At 49.0% G+C, this 12,906-nt stretch overlaps 1 protein-coding gene across 1 annotated transcript in view; it reads left to right on the top strand.

The window, feature by feature from the left end:
- The first annotated feature begins 9,477 nt into the window (after positions 1-9,477).
- Positions 9,478-12,906, top strand: part of PPP1R9B (protein phosphatase 1 regulatory subunit 9B) — a 76,925-nt gene continuing 73,496 nt past the window's right edge. The window contains exons 1-2 of the mRNA XM_081166253.1: positions 9,478-9,587; positions 9,717-11,673. Of these exons, the coding sequence (XP_081022379.1) occupies positions 10,219-11,673 (1,455 nt within the window). The 5' untranslated portion in view covers positions 9,478-9,587; positions 9,717-10,218. The remainder of the gene's footprint in view (positions 9,588-9,716; positions 11,674-12,906) is intronic.

The following is a 12,906-nucleotide window of genomic DNA, read 5'->3' on the forward strand; positions in this document are numbered from 1 at the left end:
CAGAGCGGTACCTATTTATCTACTTGTACTTTGACGTGCTTTCAAACTGCTAGGTTGGCAGGAGCAGGGACCGAGCAATGGGAGCTCACCCCGTCATGGGGATTCAAAACGCCGACCTTCTCATTGGCAAGCCCTAGGCTCTGAGGTTTAACCCACAGCGCCACCCGTGTCCCACTTTTCCTTAGGATGTCCCTATTTTCATTGGAGAAATGTTGAAAGGTATGGAGTTATCTGACACCCCCCCCCCCGAGCCATCTGGAGGCAATCCCGTATGGGGAAGGTTGTTTAATATCTTATTGTGTTTTTATATATACAGTGGTACCTCGGGTTACGTATGCTTCAGGTTACATACGCTTCAGGTTACAGACTCTGCTAACCCAGAAATAGTACCTCGGGTTAAGAACTTTGCTTCAGGATGAGAACAGAAATCGTGCAGCGGCGGCACAGCGGCCCCATTAGCTAAAGTGGTACCTCAGGTTAAGAACAGTTTCAGGTTAACAACAGACCTCCAGACCGAATTAAGTTCTTAACCCAAGGTACCACTGTATTTGAAGCTGCCCAGAGTGGCTGGGGCAACCCAGTAAGATGTGTGGGGTATAAATAGTAAAATAATAATTATGTATTGAGACGTCCCTATTTTCATTGGAGAAATGTTGGCGGGGGGGGTTATGAGTGGTGTACAGTGGTACCTTGGGTTAAATACGCTTCAGGTTACATACGCTTCAGGCTACAGACTCCGCTAACCCAGAAATAGTGCTTCAGGTTAAGAACTTTGCTTTAGGGTAAGAACAGAAACCGTGCTCCAGCAGTGCAGCGGCAGCGGGAGGCCCCATCAGCTAAAGTGGTGCTTCAGGTTAAGAACAGTTTCAGGTTAAGAACAGACCTCCGGAACGAATTAAGTACTTAACCAGAGGTACCACTGTATTGTTTGTCTGTATTATTAAAATGGTTATGATGGTTTCTAATTTGCACATATATATTACTCAGATTTCATGCCCGCCTGTGTCCTTGTTCACATCTGAGCCACTAGGCTCTACTTATGCTCCTAGTCCTCAGTGAGGTGGAAATTGGGAAGGCACCCACCGTAGCTTTGAGAAATGGCAGTTCCTCCCTCTGTCACATGGAGTCTTTCCCCGTCATGTGTGTCTGCTGTGGCTTTGGGTGTTCAAGAAGCGGCGGCAGAAGGAGGAAGTGCCAGTGAAAGCATCTGCGGTTTGCATTTCCTCTTTCATATTTCCTGTGCAATGTGTGCAGCAGGGGCTTGCGATACATGAGTTCCACCCACCTGGGGGTTTTCTTGCATGGCAATCGCATTGTCACTCTTTTGTTTTGTTTTTTGCAGAATTTTGAGCAGACCTTTATGTAAGAAGGGAAACATACAGTAGTGGGAAATGGCGGGAAGGAGAGGGGCTGGCCAGCAGGAAGGGATGTGAGGCACACCAGGGGAATATACAGTGGTACCTTGGTTTAAGAACAGCCCTGTTTACGAACGATTCGGTTTACGGACTCAGCAAAACCGGAAGTAGTGTACCAGTTTGCGAACTTTACCTCGGTCTAAGCATGGAATCCGAACAGTGGAAGGGCACTGGCGGCGGGAGGCCTCATTAGGGAAAGCGCGCCTCGGTTTAAGAACAGTTTCGGTTTAAGAACAGACTTCCGGAATGGATTAAGTTTGTAAACTGAGGTACTACTGTAACCAGAGGCCATGTGGCAGAGAGGGAGAAATTACGCAAGTGGCCGAACCTACAGGTTCTGTGCCTTTCCCATTTCCACATCACTTTCGTCCCCAGTCTCAAGGCACCTGGTACTTATGAATCAGTAATTTAGAAGCAAGTGCCTCTGAGCACGCGCAGAGTGCCTTAAGAAACCGCCGCTTCCAAAAGCATCCTGGAAACGGAGGGAGGTGTGAACATTCAGGCCCCTCTGAGCTTTGAGAGCTATAGAAGAAGGAGTCCTAACCACCTCCCCAATCAAGCAGAGCCTTTCCCTCAAAGAATTATGGGAACTGTGGTTTACCCTTCACGGGGTTACTATTCCCAGCGACCCTTAGCAAACTACAGCACCCAGAATTCTTTGGGGTTGGGGGGAGTTGGAGGAATGTGCTTTGTGCTTTAAAGGTGTAGGCAGCCAAAATAACTGGCTCCAGCTCGTGTGTATGGAGAAAACTGATGCGTCCTCCTCCGCTCTCGTTGGAGAATCTGCAACAGCTGATAAGACTGACGGCAAAAGAGGAAACGGGAAAGAGGGCTGCTTTGCGCACACGCCAAAAAAGGGGGAAAAGATGCAGGAAACCGCGTAGTCTGGGAGGCAAACTTTGCTCAGGCATTTTCCCGCAGGGTCCTTGCGCCCTCAGCATCTCTGCGTAGCCTCGGGGGTGATGGGCGCTTCTGTGGCTGACCGGGGGCTCGCTTGCTTGTTTGCTTTGGCCACGCTGCACAATCCCCGTGCTGTTGGAGATCAATATTTTCCCAACAAGAAGCTACGACCCAGATCCCCAGAGCTTGCTGGACGAGCTGAAGGGAAGCTGCTGCATGCATCAGTTTTCTTCAGCTCGTGAGGAAACGGTGCAAACTTGGAGTGCACTGTGATCCTTAGGAGCAAACCATTAATAACCCTTCCCCTCTCTTCATAAACAGGCTCTTGTACACTGGGGGTTGCGTACACACCATATATTTAAAGTCCTCCTCCAAAGAAGCATGGGAACTATAGTTTCAGGGTGCTAGGAATTGTAGTTCTGTGGGGGGTAAACTAAAGTTCCCAGGATTCTTCGCAGGGGTTTGTGTAGGTTGATTTAAATGTATGGAGTATACTTGCTCTGCTTGTGACGGCAGCCTGCTTCCACACATGGCTGGCTTTCACTTGAGGACCACAACTTTCCCCAAACCTCCATTTGTTTGGGACTACAACCTCCATCAGCCCCAGCCAGCACGTGCTGATCCCAGGGGCTGATGGGAGTTGTAGTTCCATTTGGAGGGCACCCAGGATGGGAAAAGACTGGGCAATGGATATAAACTACAGAAAAGTCGACTGAGGTTCAACAGTCGGGAGGTGGGAGTCACCAAAATCAGCGCAGTCTGGAGAGGTCGAAATTAGAAACAGAATTGTTAGAACCCAATACTAAGAACTTGTCGAGAATGTACAACTTGCTGCTGAAGTGGAATACACAAGATGAAACAGTAAAATCAGCCATGATCAAATGGGCACAAGACATAGGTCATGACATAATGTTTGATGACTGGGAACAGTTATGGAATACAGGTATTAAGTTTACAGCATGTAATGCATTAAGAGAGAATATAATGAAAATGATCTATAGGTGGTACATGACCCCAGTCAAACTTGCAAAAATTTATCATCTGCCCAGTAACAAATGTTGGAAATGTAAGGAGACTGAAGGTACCTTCTACCACCTTTGGTGGACCTGCCCGAGGGTAAAGGCCTACTGGGAAATGATCTATAATGAAATTAAAAAGGTCCTTAAATGGACATTTTTGAAAAAGCCAGAGGCATTTCTCCTGGGCATGGTGGGCCAATTGGTGTCAAGGAAGGACAAAACATTTTTTATGTATGCTACCACAGCGGCAAGAATTCTTCTGGCAAAGTATTGGAAGACGCAGCAGCTACCTACTCTGGAAGAATGGCAAGCGAAGGTGATCGAGTACATGGGAATGGCAGAGATGACCGGCAGAATCCGTGACCAGGGGAGAGAGACGGTGGAAGAAGACTGGAAGAAATTCAAAAAATACCTTAAAGACTGTTGTAAAATTGATGATGGCTGAGATGTTATGGTTATAAGAAATAGAGAATTGCAGCGGTAAATCATAATCTTAAAGAATGCAAAACGAAAATGAGCGAATTAATTGAACGAAGGGTTGCTGAGAAAGGGTTAACATAAGGATGCAGAAAAAGGGAGGTATGGGGAAGTCCGGGAAAGAAGGTATATGAAAATAAGTTTAAGAAATTATACATGTTTATTTGTTTGTATGTCTTGTAGGGTTTTGTTTTGTTATTTGTTTTATTATATGTGTGGAAAATTAATAAAAATTATTTTTTTAAAAAAAAAAACAAAATCAGCGCAGTCATAGGGGAATCTGCCAAGAGAAGTTGCAGTACAGAACAACAAACCCCTGTGTTGCAACAAACCCCTGTGAGCAGTGGTTACATATCCACATGACCACTGCTCCTTGTGCATTTTTCTAATCTATGGGTTGTGCTGAAGAAGATTCCAGCGAAACAGTCCGTTGTTATTCACCTACTACTTCGGCACCATGAACTCCTAAAAAAAGTTTTACCGCTTAGCCCGCAGGATAGCATCTATTACTTTGTTTCAACCATAGATTTATTATACTTCTGCGGACTTTCAAAGATTGACAGACGTGTGTTCAATTGATTTCAAATATATTAGAGAATTTACAAGTGCACACATTTTGTTTTTGTTACTAAATCATGTATGTTATGCAATAAGAGTTACAGTGCTATCTAGTATACTGGTCTGCGTGTTGCTTGTATTGTTTGTTGTGTTGAGAGAAGTTGCAGAACAGCTGCCCTTGGAAGTTCCTAAAGGGGGAACCGATTGCAACATACATTTACAAATTTACTTGTTGGTGAACGGCAGCCTAATGGATGTATCTACCCTCAGTGGGAAACTTGGCTCTGCTGCTCCTTAATATGTGAAAAGGCCGTGAAATGGAAAGGATGACTGATTGGTTGTATCCAATAATACTCAGAGGAGACCCATTGAAATGAAAGGACCTAACAAACATAGATCCATTAATTTTAATAGGCATTTTTCTAAGCAGAACATAGGTACGGCCCACTGGCAAGGATCCTCTAGCGTATTCTCCAAGACATTTGACAGATAATGCTGATTTTGCTGTCGATGGATTGCATGTTTTTCTTGCTGTTTTACTGGACTGGGTCACTGGATTTATTTATTTTTTAATCACGACATATTGCTCCTTTGGATTTGCTATGCTTTATGCCAGGCATAGGCAAACTCGGCCCTCCAGATGTTTTGGGACTACAACTCCCATCATCCCTAGCTAACAGTGGTCAGGGATGATGGGACTTGTAGTCCCAAAAACATCTGGGCGGCTGAGTTTGCCGATGCCTGCTTTATGTTCTTAAATTTGTCTAAGTCGCTTGGAAGCACCGTAAGTGGCAAGTGACTTATAAACCGAAAAATTAAATTAAATTAAAAGATCAGGCACTCAATTTAAAAGTGCTGCCTTCCCCATTCTCTCCTGCATTGTGATTCATAAAGCACACACTTCAGATTAAAATAGAGGCTTTCAGCATCAAATGTAGGGAAGCAAGGCTGTAGCTAGGAGGTGGCGAAGTGGGGCCCCGCCAGGGGCACAGGCGAGGAAGGGGCACAAAATCGGCTTAAAATATGTTCATAAATATGTCTATAAAAGGTTTTAAACAGAGGGTGAATTGAATGGGTGGAGGCTGGGGGGTTGGAGGAGAGGCGGAAAGAAGAGCTGATTTGGCTGTGGCTAGGGGGCACAATCCCCTTCATGGATCACTGCCTTGCCATGGCGAAGGGGCTTGAATAACTCAGAGAAGCTATGAGCTATGCCGTGCAGGGCCACCCAAGATGGACAGGTCATAGTGGAGAGTTTTGACCAAACGTGATCCACCTGGAGCAGGAACCAGAGAACCACTTCAGTATCCCTGCCAAGAAAACTCCATGGACAAAGACAACACAATGACTAACCTAGACACCATCTTAAAAAGCAGAGACATCACCTTGCTGACAAAGGTCCGTATAGTTAAACCTATGGTTTTCCCAGTAGTGATGTATGGAAGTGAGAGCTGGACCATAAAGAAGGCTGATCGCCAAAGAATTGATGCTTTTGAATTCTGGTGCTGGAGGAGACTCTTGAGAGTCCCATGGACTGCAAGAAGATCAAACCTCTCCATTCTTAAGGAAATCAGCCCTGAGTGCTCACTGGAAGGACAGATCGTGAAGCTGAGGCTCCAATACTTTGGCCACCTCATGAGAAGAGAAGACTCCCTGGAAAAGACCCTGATGTTGGGAAAGATGGAGGGCACAAGGAGAAGGGCATGACAGAGGACGAGATGGTTGGACAGTGTTCTCGAAGCTACAAACATGAATCTGACCAAACTGCGGGAGGCATTGGAAGACAGGAGTGCCTGGCATGCTCTGGTCCATGGGGTCACGAAGAGTCGGATACGACTAAATGACTAAACAACAAAAGGGGGCGCAATCTGGATGGTTCTGCCAGGGGCGCAAGATCACCCAGCTACGGCTCTGTGGGAGTCATAGCTCAGCGGTTGAGCATCCGATTTGCACGCAGAAGGTCTTAGGTTCAACCCCCTGGCATCTCTAGGTAGCGCTACCTGAAACCTTGGAGGGCTGCTGCCAGCCACTACTGAGCTAGATGGACCAATGGTCTGACTCAGTATAAGTCATCGTCAAATGCTCCCATCGGTCTGATGGAGCTGTGTTTAGTGTGGAAGCATCTATGCCAGTATAGAACATCAGACTACAGCAGGGAAGACAGAGCATAGAAATCCAAACCTAGTTGCTGCTGGATCTGCCAGTTCTCCTGAGAGTCAGCCCAGGCTGGGGCAATTCTCTAGGAGCTGAAGAAATGTCCCAGATCAAAATATGGAGGCAGCGAAGCAATATGCAGGGACCTATGCACAGCTGCCCTTGTTGCAAAGGAGTCTGGGATAGCTGCCACAACACTTGCACACGGCGTGAGTGGTTCGCACCCAGGCAAGTGGGAGTTGCTCAAGGTAACTGGAACGCACTGTATGAGCACTAGAGATCTTATATTACGTGACCACATGCAGTGCCAGATTTACGTATAAGCTAAACAAGCTGTAGCTTAGGGCCCCACTCTCTTGGCCCCCCCCCCAAAAAAAAAAATAGAGGGGAAAAAGCACTGGATGTACATTTCTAAAATATAAGATAAAAAACAAATCAAATAAAACCTACATACAGCAACAGTGTTTTGTGTTGCGTAGGCTCCTGTGATGTAAGTCATGGGCCCGCCTGCTAGCGTGCTCCCTAAAATATCACTGGTTTGCTCCTTTCTATATATAGGGTGCCTACATTCTGCATGGACTAGTTGCATGGCAATGTGTGCAAATGGCTTTAGATACCTATGAGGTCCATAAATTACCATAGAGCATATATTCAACACAAAAAACAGCAACAATTTGTTGTCGACAAAGGACAGCTGGACATATAATGGGCCCCATTACCTTCAGTAGCTTAGGGCCTCATCAAACCTCAATCCAGCCCAGACCACATGCATACAATAATGGGGTTTGCTTTTTGTTTGTTTGTTTTTCTTAAAAAGGTAATTGTCTATGAGGTAACTAGAGGCTATTTCAAAAGAAACACTCGCCATATAGAGGCCACTTGAAGCTGCCTTCATGGCACCATGCTGTGAACAATTTCAGATTTATCAGTCAATGCACAACGTATTTATTTATATTTTTTTAAAAAATACTTCTTTGCTGCAACTGCATAAAAACATTTATTACCAAAGCATTGGACAAAAATTATATATATATATGCATTAAAAACTACACAAAAGCCAAAATCACAGTGGCAGAAACAATTTTCCATTGTGTGTGTGTGTGTGTGTTTTGTGGTTTGTTTTTTGGTTTTGGTTTTTTGCCATTTTGCAGGGGATGGTAGTCCCTTAATAAAACCCACAAACTGTACTGCCAAGCCCCCTTGCTGCCCTAAGCTGCCCACAGCCTACCTCACAGGGGGGTTGTGAGAATGAACAAGCAAACAGCTGAGAAACAGTGTGCTGTCAATCAGCATTGCTATTCTAAGCTCTTGATAATGGATTGTCCATGATAAACATACAGCAGTTAAAAACTGGGATCAGCTCAGTTTGCCACTGTCCAAACAAGCTAGCTAAAGGTAAAGGTAAAGGGACGCCTGACCATTAGGTCCACTTCTGACCGACTCTGGGGTTGCGACGCTCATCTCACTTTATTGGCTGAGGGAGCCGGCGTACAGCTTCCGGGTCATGTGGCCAGCATGACTAAGCCGCTTCTGGCGAACCAGAGCAGCGCACGGAAACGCCGTTTACCTACCCGTGGGAGTGGTACCTATTTATCTACTTGCACTTTGACATGCTTTCAAACTGCTAGGTTGGCAGGAACAAGGACCAAGCAACGGGAGCTCACCCCGTCACGGGGATTTGAACTGCCAACCTTCTGATCGGCAAGTCCTAGGCTCTGTGGTTTAACGCACAGCTAGCTACATTGGCCTATTTTGGAGTAGGACAATACATAGCAAACTCTGTTAGAGGAGCTGGTGATTTCAGCAGTGTTAGAAACTGAGATATGAAAAAGCTAGGAGGTAAATGGCACCTTAAGCCTAGGGTTATGGGCGCAACAACAGAATGTCTGGGCGCACTTTTTTATACGTATATAAGAACACAAAGCTGAAAAATGAATGAACCGCAGCTAAAATGTTATGTTCATTTTTCATATGGTCTGGTCCTTCCCCTGCCCACCCTCCTAATATTCTTAAGAGGGTCTCTTCTCTAGTTTTCAGAGAGTAGCTGGAAGTGGGGAGGCAGAAAAAGGTCCTCCTTTCCTTCCACTCTGCAGTTTTCATCCGAAATCTTAGGCCCGGTACTACGTCCAGTGCTCAAAAACTGCTCGCACTAATGAAATTTCCTGTCGCAAAATGCGCCTAGAACGGGAGTTTCGAAAACTGGGCTTTAGGTCCTTTCAAGACGTTATATAGAATCTAAATTTTCATTTACGCTGATTAGAATAGATGTCTTATGAATGGAGGTCCTCAGTACAAATCATATTTTCTCACTAGTTGAGGCACATTATATATTTATATTTCTGTTTGCTTTTTTTTTAAAAAAGCACCTAGTTAAGCAGTTGCATATTTGCAATAATGGGGAGAAGAGTTGGCCCATGAGAATTACCCCCCCCCCCCAATATCCCATGGTGAAGCACTACCGTTATATTAGGCCCAGCTAAAAATTCACCAAACAATAGCGAGCCAGCTTCCTTCTAATTTTGTGACATTTCCAGTTAGGCCTCCTAAAGGTCCCCATTCCATTCCAGCGGCTTTTGCAACACCGCCAAAGATCCCGGGGCGCTCTCTCCTCTCCGAGGGATCTGTCCCGTGCCCCCCCCCAACAATCTGCAGCCGGATCCCTGGTTACACGTCCCCAACTGCGCGCTAGGGATCAGGGTGGCAAATCTCCCCGGCCGCGCTTGATCCTATTTCGGAGCAAGTGCAGGGCGCGCGTTGCTTTACGCATTTTAGCGCAAAAACGCGCGGAAGAAGGGGATGGATTGCGTCGCTTGCTGTTATTTCTTTTAATAATCCGTCGGCCGGGGAGGGGGCGGGGAAGGGATAGGATGGCCGTGCCTGCCTCCCTCCCTGTTGCAACTGGGTGGATGAGTTCAGTGGGTTTTTCTCTCTTTCAATGGCGAGGGGGGCGGAGGGCGGCGCGGACGCGCAGGGGGAGGAGGAAGAAGAGCGCGTCGCTGGCTGCCGTTTAGCTTCCTTTCCTGCCACAGCAGAAAAAAGGGGGGTGGACAAGGCGCGCGAGAGAGGGGTGAGAATCTGATCTCTTTAAGACCCAGCGGGAATTTTCTCTCGGGTTTGCCCCCCCTCCCTTCTCTCTCTCCCCTCCTCTCTTCCCCCCAACCTTATCATTATTATATTTTTAATTTATTTTTTTTAGGAGCGACAGGCTGCGCCGTTCGCAGAAGCGCCGGGTCTCCACCACCATCGGGCTGCAAAGACTGAGAGAGCGACCAGAAACAAGAGGAGGAGGAGGAGGAAGAAGAGGAAGAGAGGGAGGCAAAGGGATGAAGGGGAGGCGTAACGCATCCGAGCAGCCGGGAACAGTGGGCCTGAGCTGATCCGAGCCTGAAGGGTCGCGCTTCCCTGTAACCATCGGTAAGGAAAAGAAGCCTCTCTTTTTTTGGAAACGTTCTCTCCTCCGCCCCCGCTGACCACATTTCCCTGACACAATGAACGCCGTGTTGTAGGAGGAAGAAGGAGAAGCGTGCATTACCCCCCCCTTCCCCTCCATCCCTTGTTTCTCGCGATGTGAATCCGCTGCCGCAGCTCGTCTGGGAAGAGGCAGCTCGGAGGGGGAATCGGAGGAAGGGTGGGCGCGTGGAAAGAGGACCAAACGTGGGGCTATGTGGTGTCCAGGACACCCGAAGATTCGCTGAACCATGATGAAGACTGAGCCCCAGAATAGTCCTGGTGGCAGTAGCAGCAGCAGTGGCAGCGGTGGCGGCAACAACGGCGGCGGAGGAGGAGGGAGCCTACGGAGTGCCTCGCCTCACCGGAACGCCTACGAAGCTGGCATCCAGGCCTTGAAAGCCACCAAGGATGCCCTTGGCAACGCCGAGAGCGAGGAGGCCAAGAAAGCCCGGAACAAGAAGTATGGCTCCAACGTCCACCGGATCAAGAACATGTTCCTGCAGATGGGGACGGCGGGCCCCGCCGGGGAGGGCGCCATTGACCTGGCCAAGATGAAGGAGAAGCCCGTGCGGCTGTCCTTGCCCCGGGCCAGCAGCCTGAACGAAAACGTGGACCACAGCGCCCTTCTGAAGCTGGGCACCAGCGTGTCCGAGAGGGTGAGCCGCTTCGACTCCAAGACGGACAAGCCGCTCTCCAAGCTGCAGGAGACGAGGAAGATCTTTGAGAGGAGCCTGCAGGAGAAGGAGACCAGCAACAAGCTTCTGCTGAGGAAGGAGAGGGCCGGGTTCCAGGACAGGAAGCTGGACGTGGTGGTGAGGTTCAACGGCAGCACGGAGTCCTTGGACAAGCTGGACACTGAGGCCGTGTCGCCCACCGTAAGCCAGCTCAGTGCCGTCTTTGAGAAGGCCGACTTGAGGAACAACCTCCACAAGGCCCCTGGGAAGGTCGGGCCCCTCAACTCCAAGATTGTCCCCAAGAGGCCCAGGGTTTTCCTCCAGGCCCCAGAAGGGGCCAAAGCGGAAGGGAGAAGTAGTAGTAGTAGTAGCAGCGATGGGCCTACTGCTCTCCAGGCGAGAGGCAGGCTGCCCGAGGCTGACAAGAGCCAGGCCAAACTTCCTGCCGGCGGAGGGACAACGGCGAAGCCGGGGGATGGCAATGCGGGAGGTCTGCGTCCCCAGAAGGTCCAGGAGGTGCGCAAGATCAAGCCCGTGGAAGTGGAGGAGAGCGGGGACTCGGAGCAGGAGTTTGAGGCGGCCGAGGTGGCTGTGGAGGCGGCAATTGCCGAAGAGCGCAGCAAAGCCGCTTCCAAAGGCCTTGGTGAGGCGAACTGGGCAGAGGTGATCCAGGCCGAGGTCACGGTGCATGCCGCCTTGGAGAACGGCCGGCCGGGTGGCGAGAGGCACCTGGAGACGCCAGACCCTCTGGCGGACGCTTTCGGCGAGGAAGGGGCCAAGGCGGAAGGGCCAGAGGAGAATGACTTGTGCGACGAGTCGAAGAGAGAGGACTTCTCCGAGGCTGACCTGGTGGACATCAGTGCCTACAGCGGGCTGGGGGAGGATTCGGGAGGGAGCGGGCTGGATGAAGACGAAGACGCTGATGGACTGTACGCGCCGGAATCCAGCTGCATGGAGATCGCCGGGCTGTCGGAAGAGGAGGAGGCTGCCCCCAACCGCAAGATCCATTTCAGCACTGCTCCCATCCAGGTAGGCCAAGGCATGAGATGTTCTGAGCAGGTAGGACGTACAACTGGGCTTGGCAAGGCTCAGCTGTTCTTGGGTCTGGGAAGTCCGTCGGCTGCTGGGGGTCACTGTCAGTGAGTTTTCCGAGCTAGAATCTTCAAATCATTTTAGAGTTGGAAGGAACCAAGAGAATGATCTCGTCCAATGCCCTGCAGTGCAGGAATATTTTGTCCAATGTGGGGTTCAAACCCACGACCCTGAGATTAAGGGTCTCATGCTCTACCAACTGAGCTACCCCTCAGTTTGGCCTATCTGGGTTTGGCCTAGTTCTCACATGTAGCTTATGAGGTGGGGAAGGGCCACAGCTCAAGGATAGTGTATCTACTTTGCATGCCAGAGGTCTCAGGTGCAGCCCGTGACATTGACAGGTGGGAGAGACCCCTGCCTGAAATCCTGGGGGGCTGCTGCCAGTCAGTGTAGACAATACTGAGGAAGATGGTCAGAGGTCTCGCCCAGTGTAAGGCGGCTTTCTGAGTCCCTGTATCTCGATTGTAATTCCACAAAGGCTGCAAGACGAGTTTGCTTGATGGGCTGGCTCCTCCATCCAAAAATTACCTTGCGTTTGATAAATATGTTCCCTGTACATGCCATGCCAAGGAGAAGGCATGAAGCTCCACCTTCTTCCTGATCAGCTAGATTTCTACATGAAAAGAAAGGCGTGTAAATAGACATGCACTTGTTTGTGTGGAGCTGCACAAACCTGCCATCTGGATTGGCCCAGTCATGGCACAGACTCCCACAACCCACTGGCCTGTTGGGGAGGACCAGGCCTAAAGATGGGCTTTCTCCCCACACCAACCCTCTCCTCAGGAAGATTTCCAACGAGAAGGCCTCGATATCGAAAAGCCTATAGCAAACGATTACTTGAGGACTACAGATCGACAGGAAAGGGGTTGTGTGTTCCCCTTTTGCATATATGTGTTTTTATTTTGAACTTTGGGAGCTCTGGAAACACTGGAGGGAAGGTTCCGTTCAAGAACAGCAAAGCAAAACTCTCATCCTAAGGGCTAGGGGCAGAAAAAAAGGGGTCTGGTTGCTGCTTTTAACAGGGCTGGCCTCTCTCTGAGGCAGATCCACAGGACTCCAGACTATCTGTGCAAAGGTGGTTTCAGGACCAATAGGCCAGACAGTATCATGGCAGAGAGTGACAGTATTTTGGAGTGCCCCTGCCCCTACTCTCACTCATCCCCCCCCCTT

The sequence above is a fragment of the Podarcis bocagei genome (genome assembly GCF_964188305.1).
Source record: "Podarcis bocagei genome assembly, chromosome: 13".
In the NCBI taxonomy this organism is placed as follows: Eukaryota; Metazoa; Chordata; class Lepidosauria; order Squamata; family Lacertidae; genus Podarcis; species Podarcis bocagei.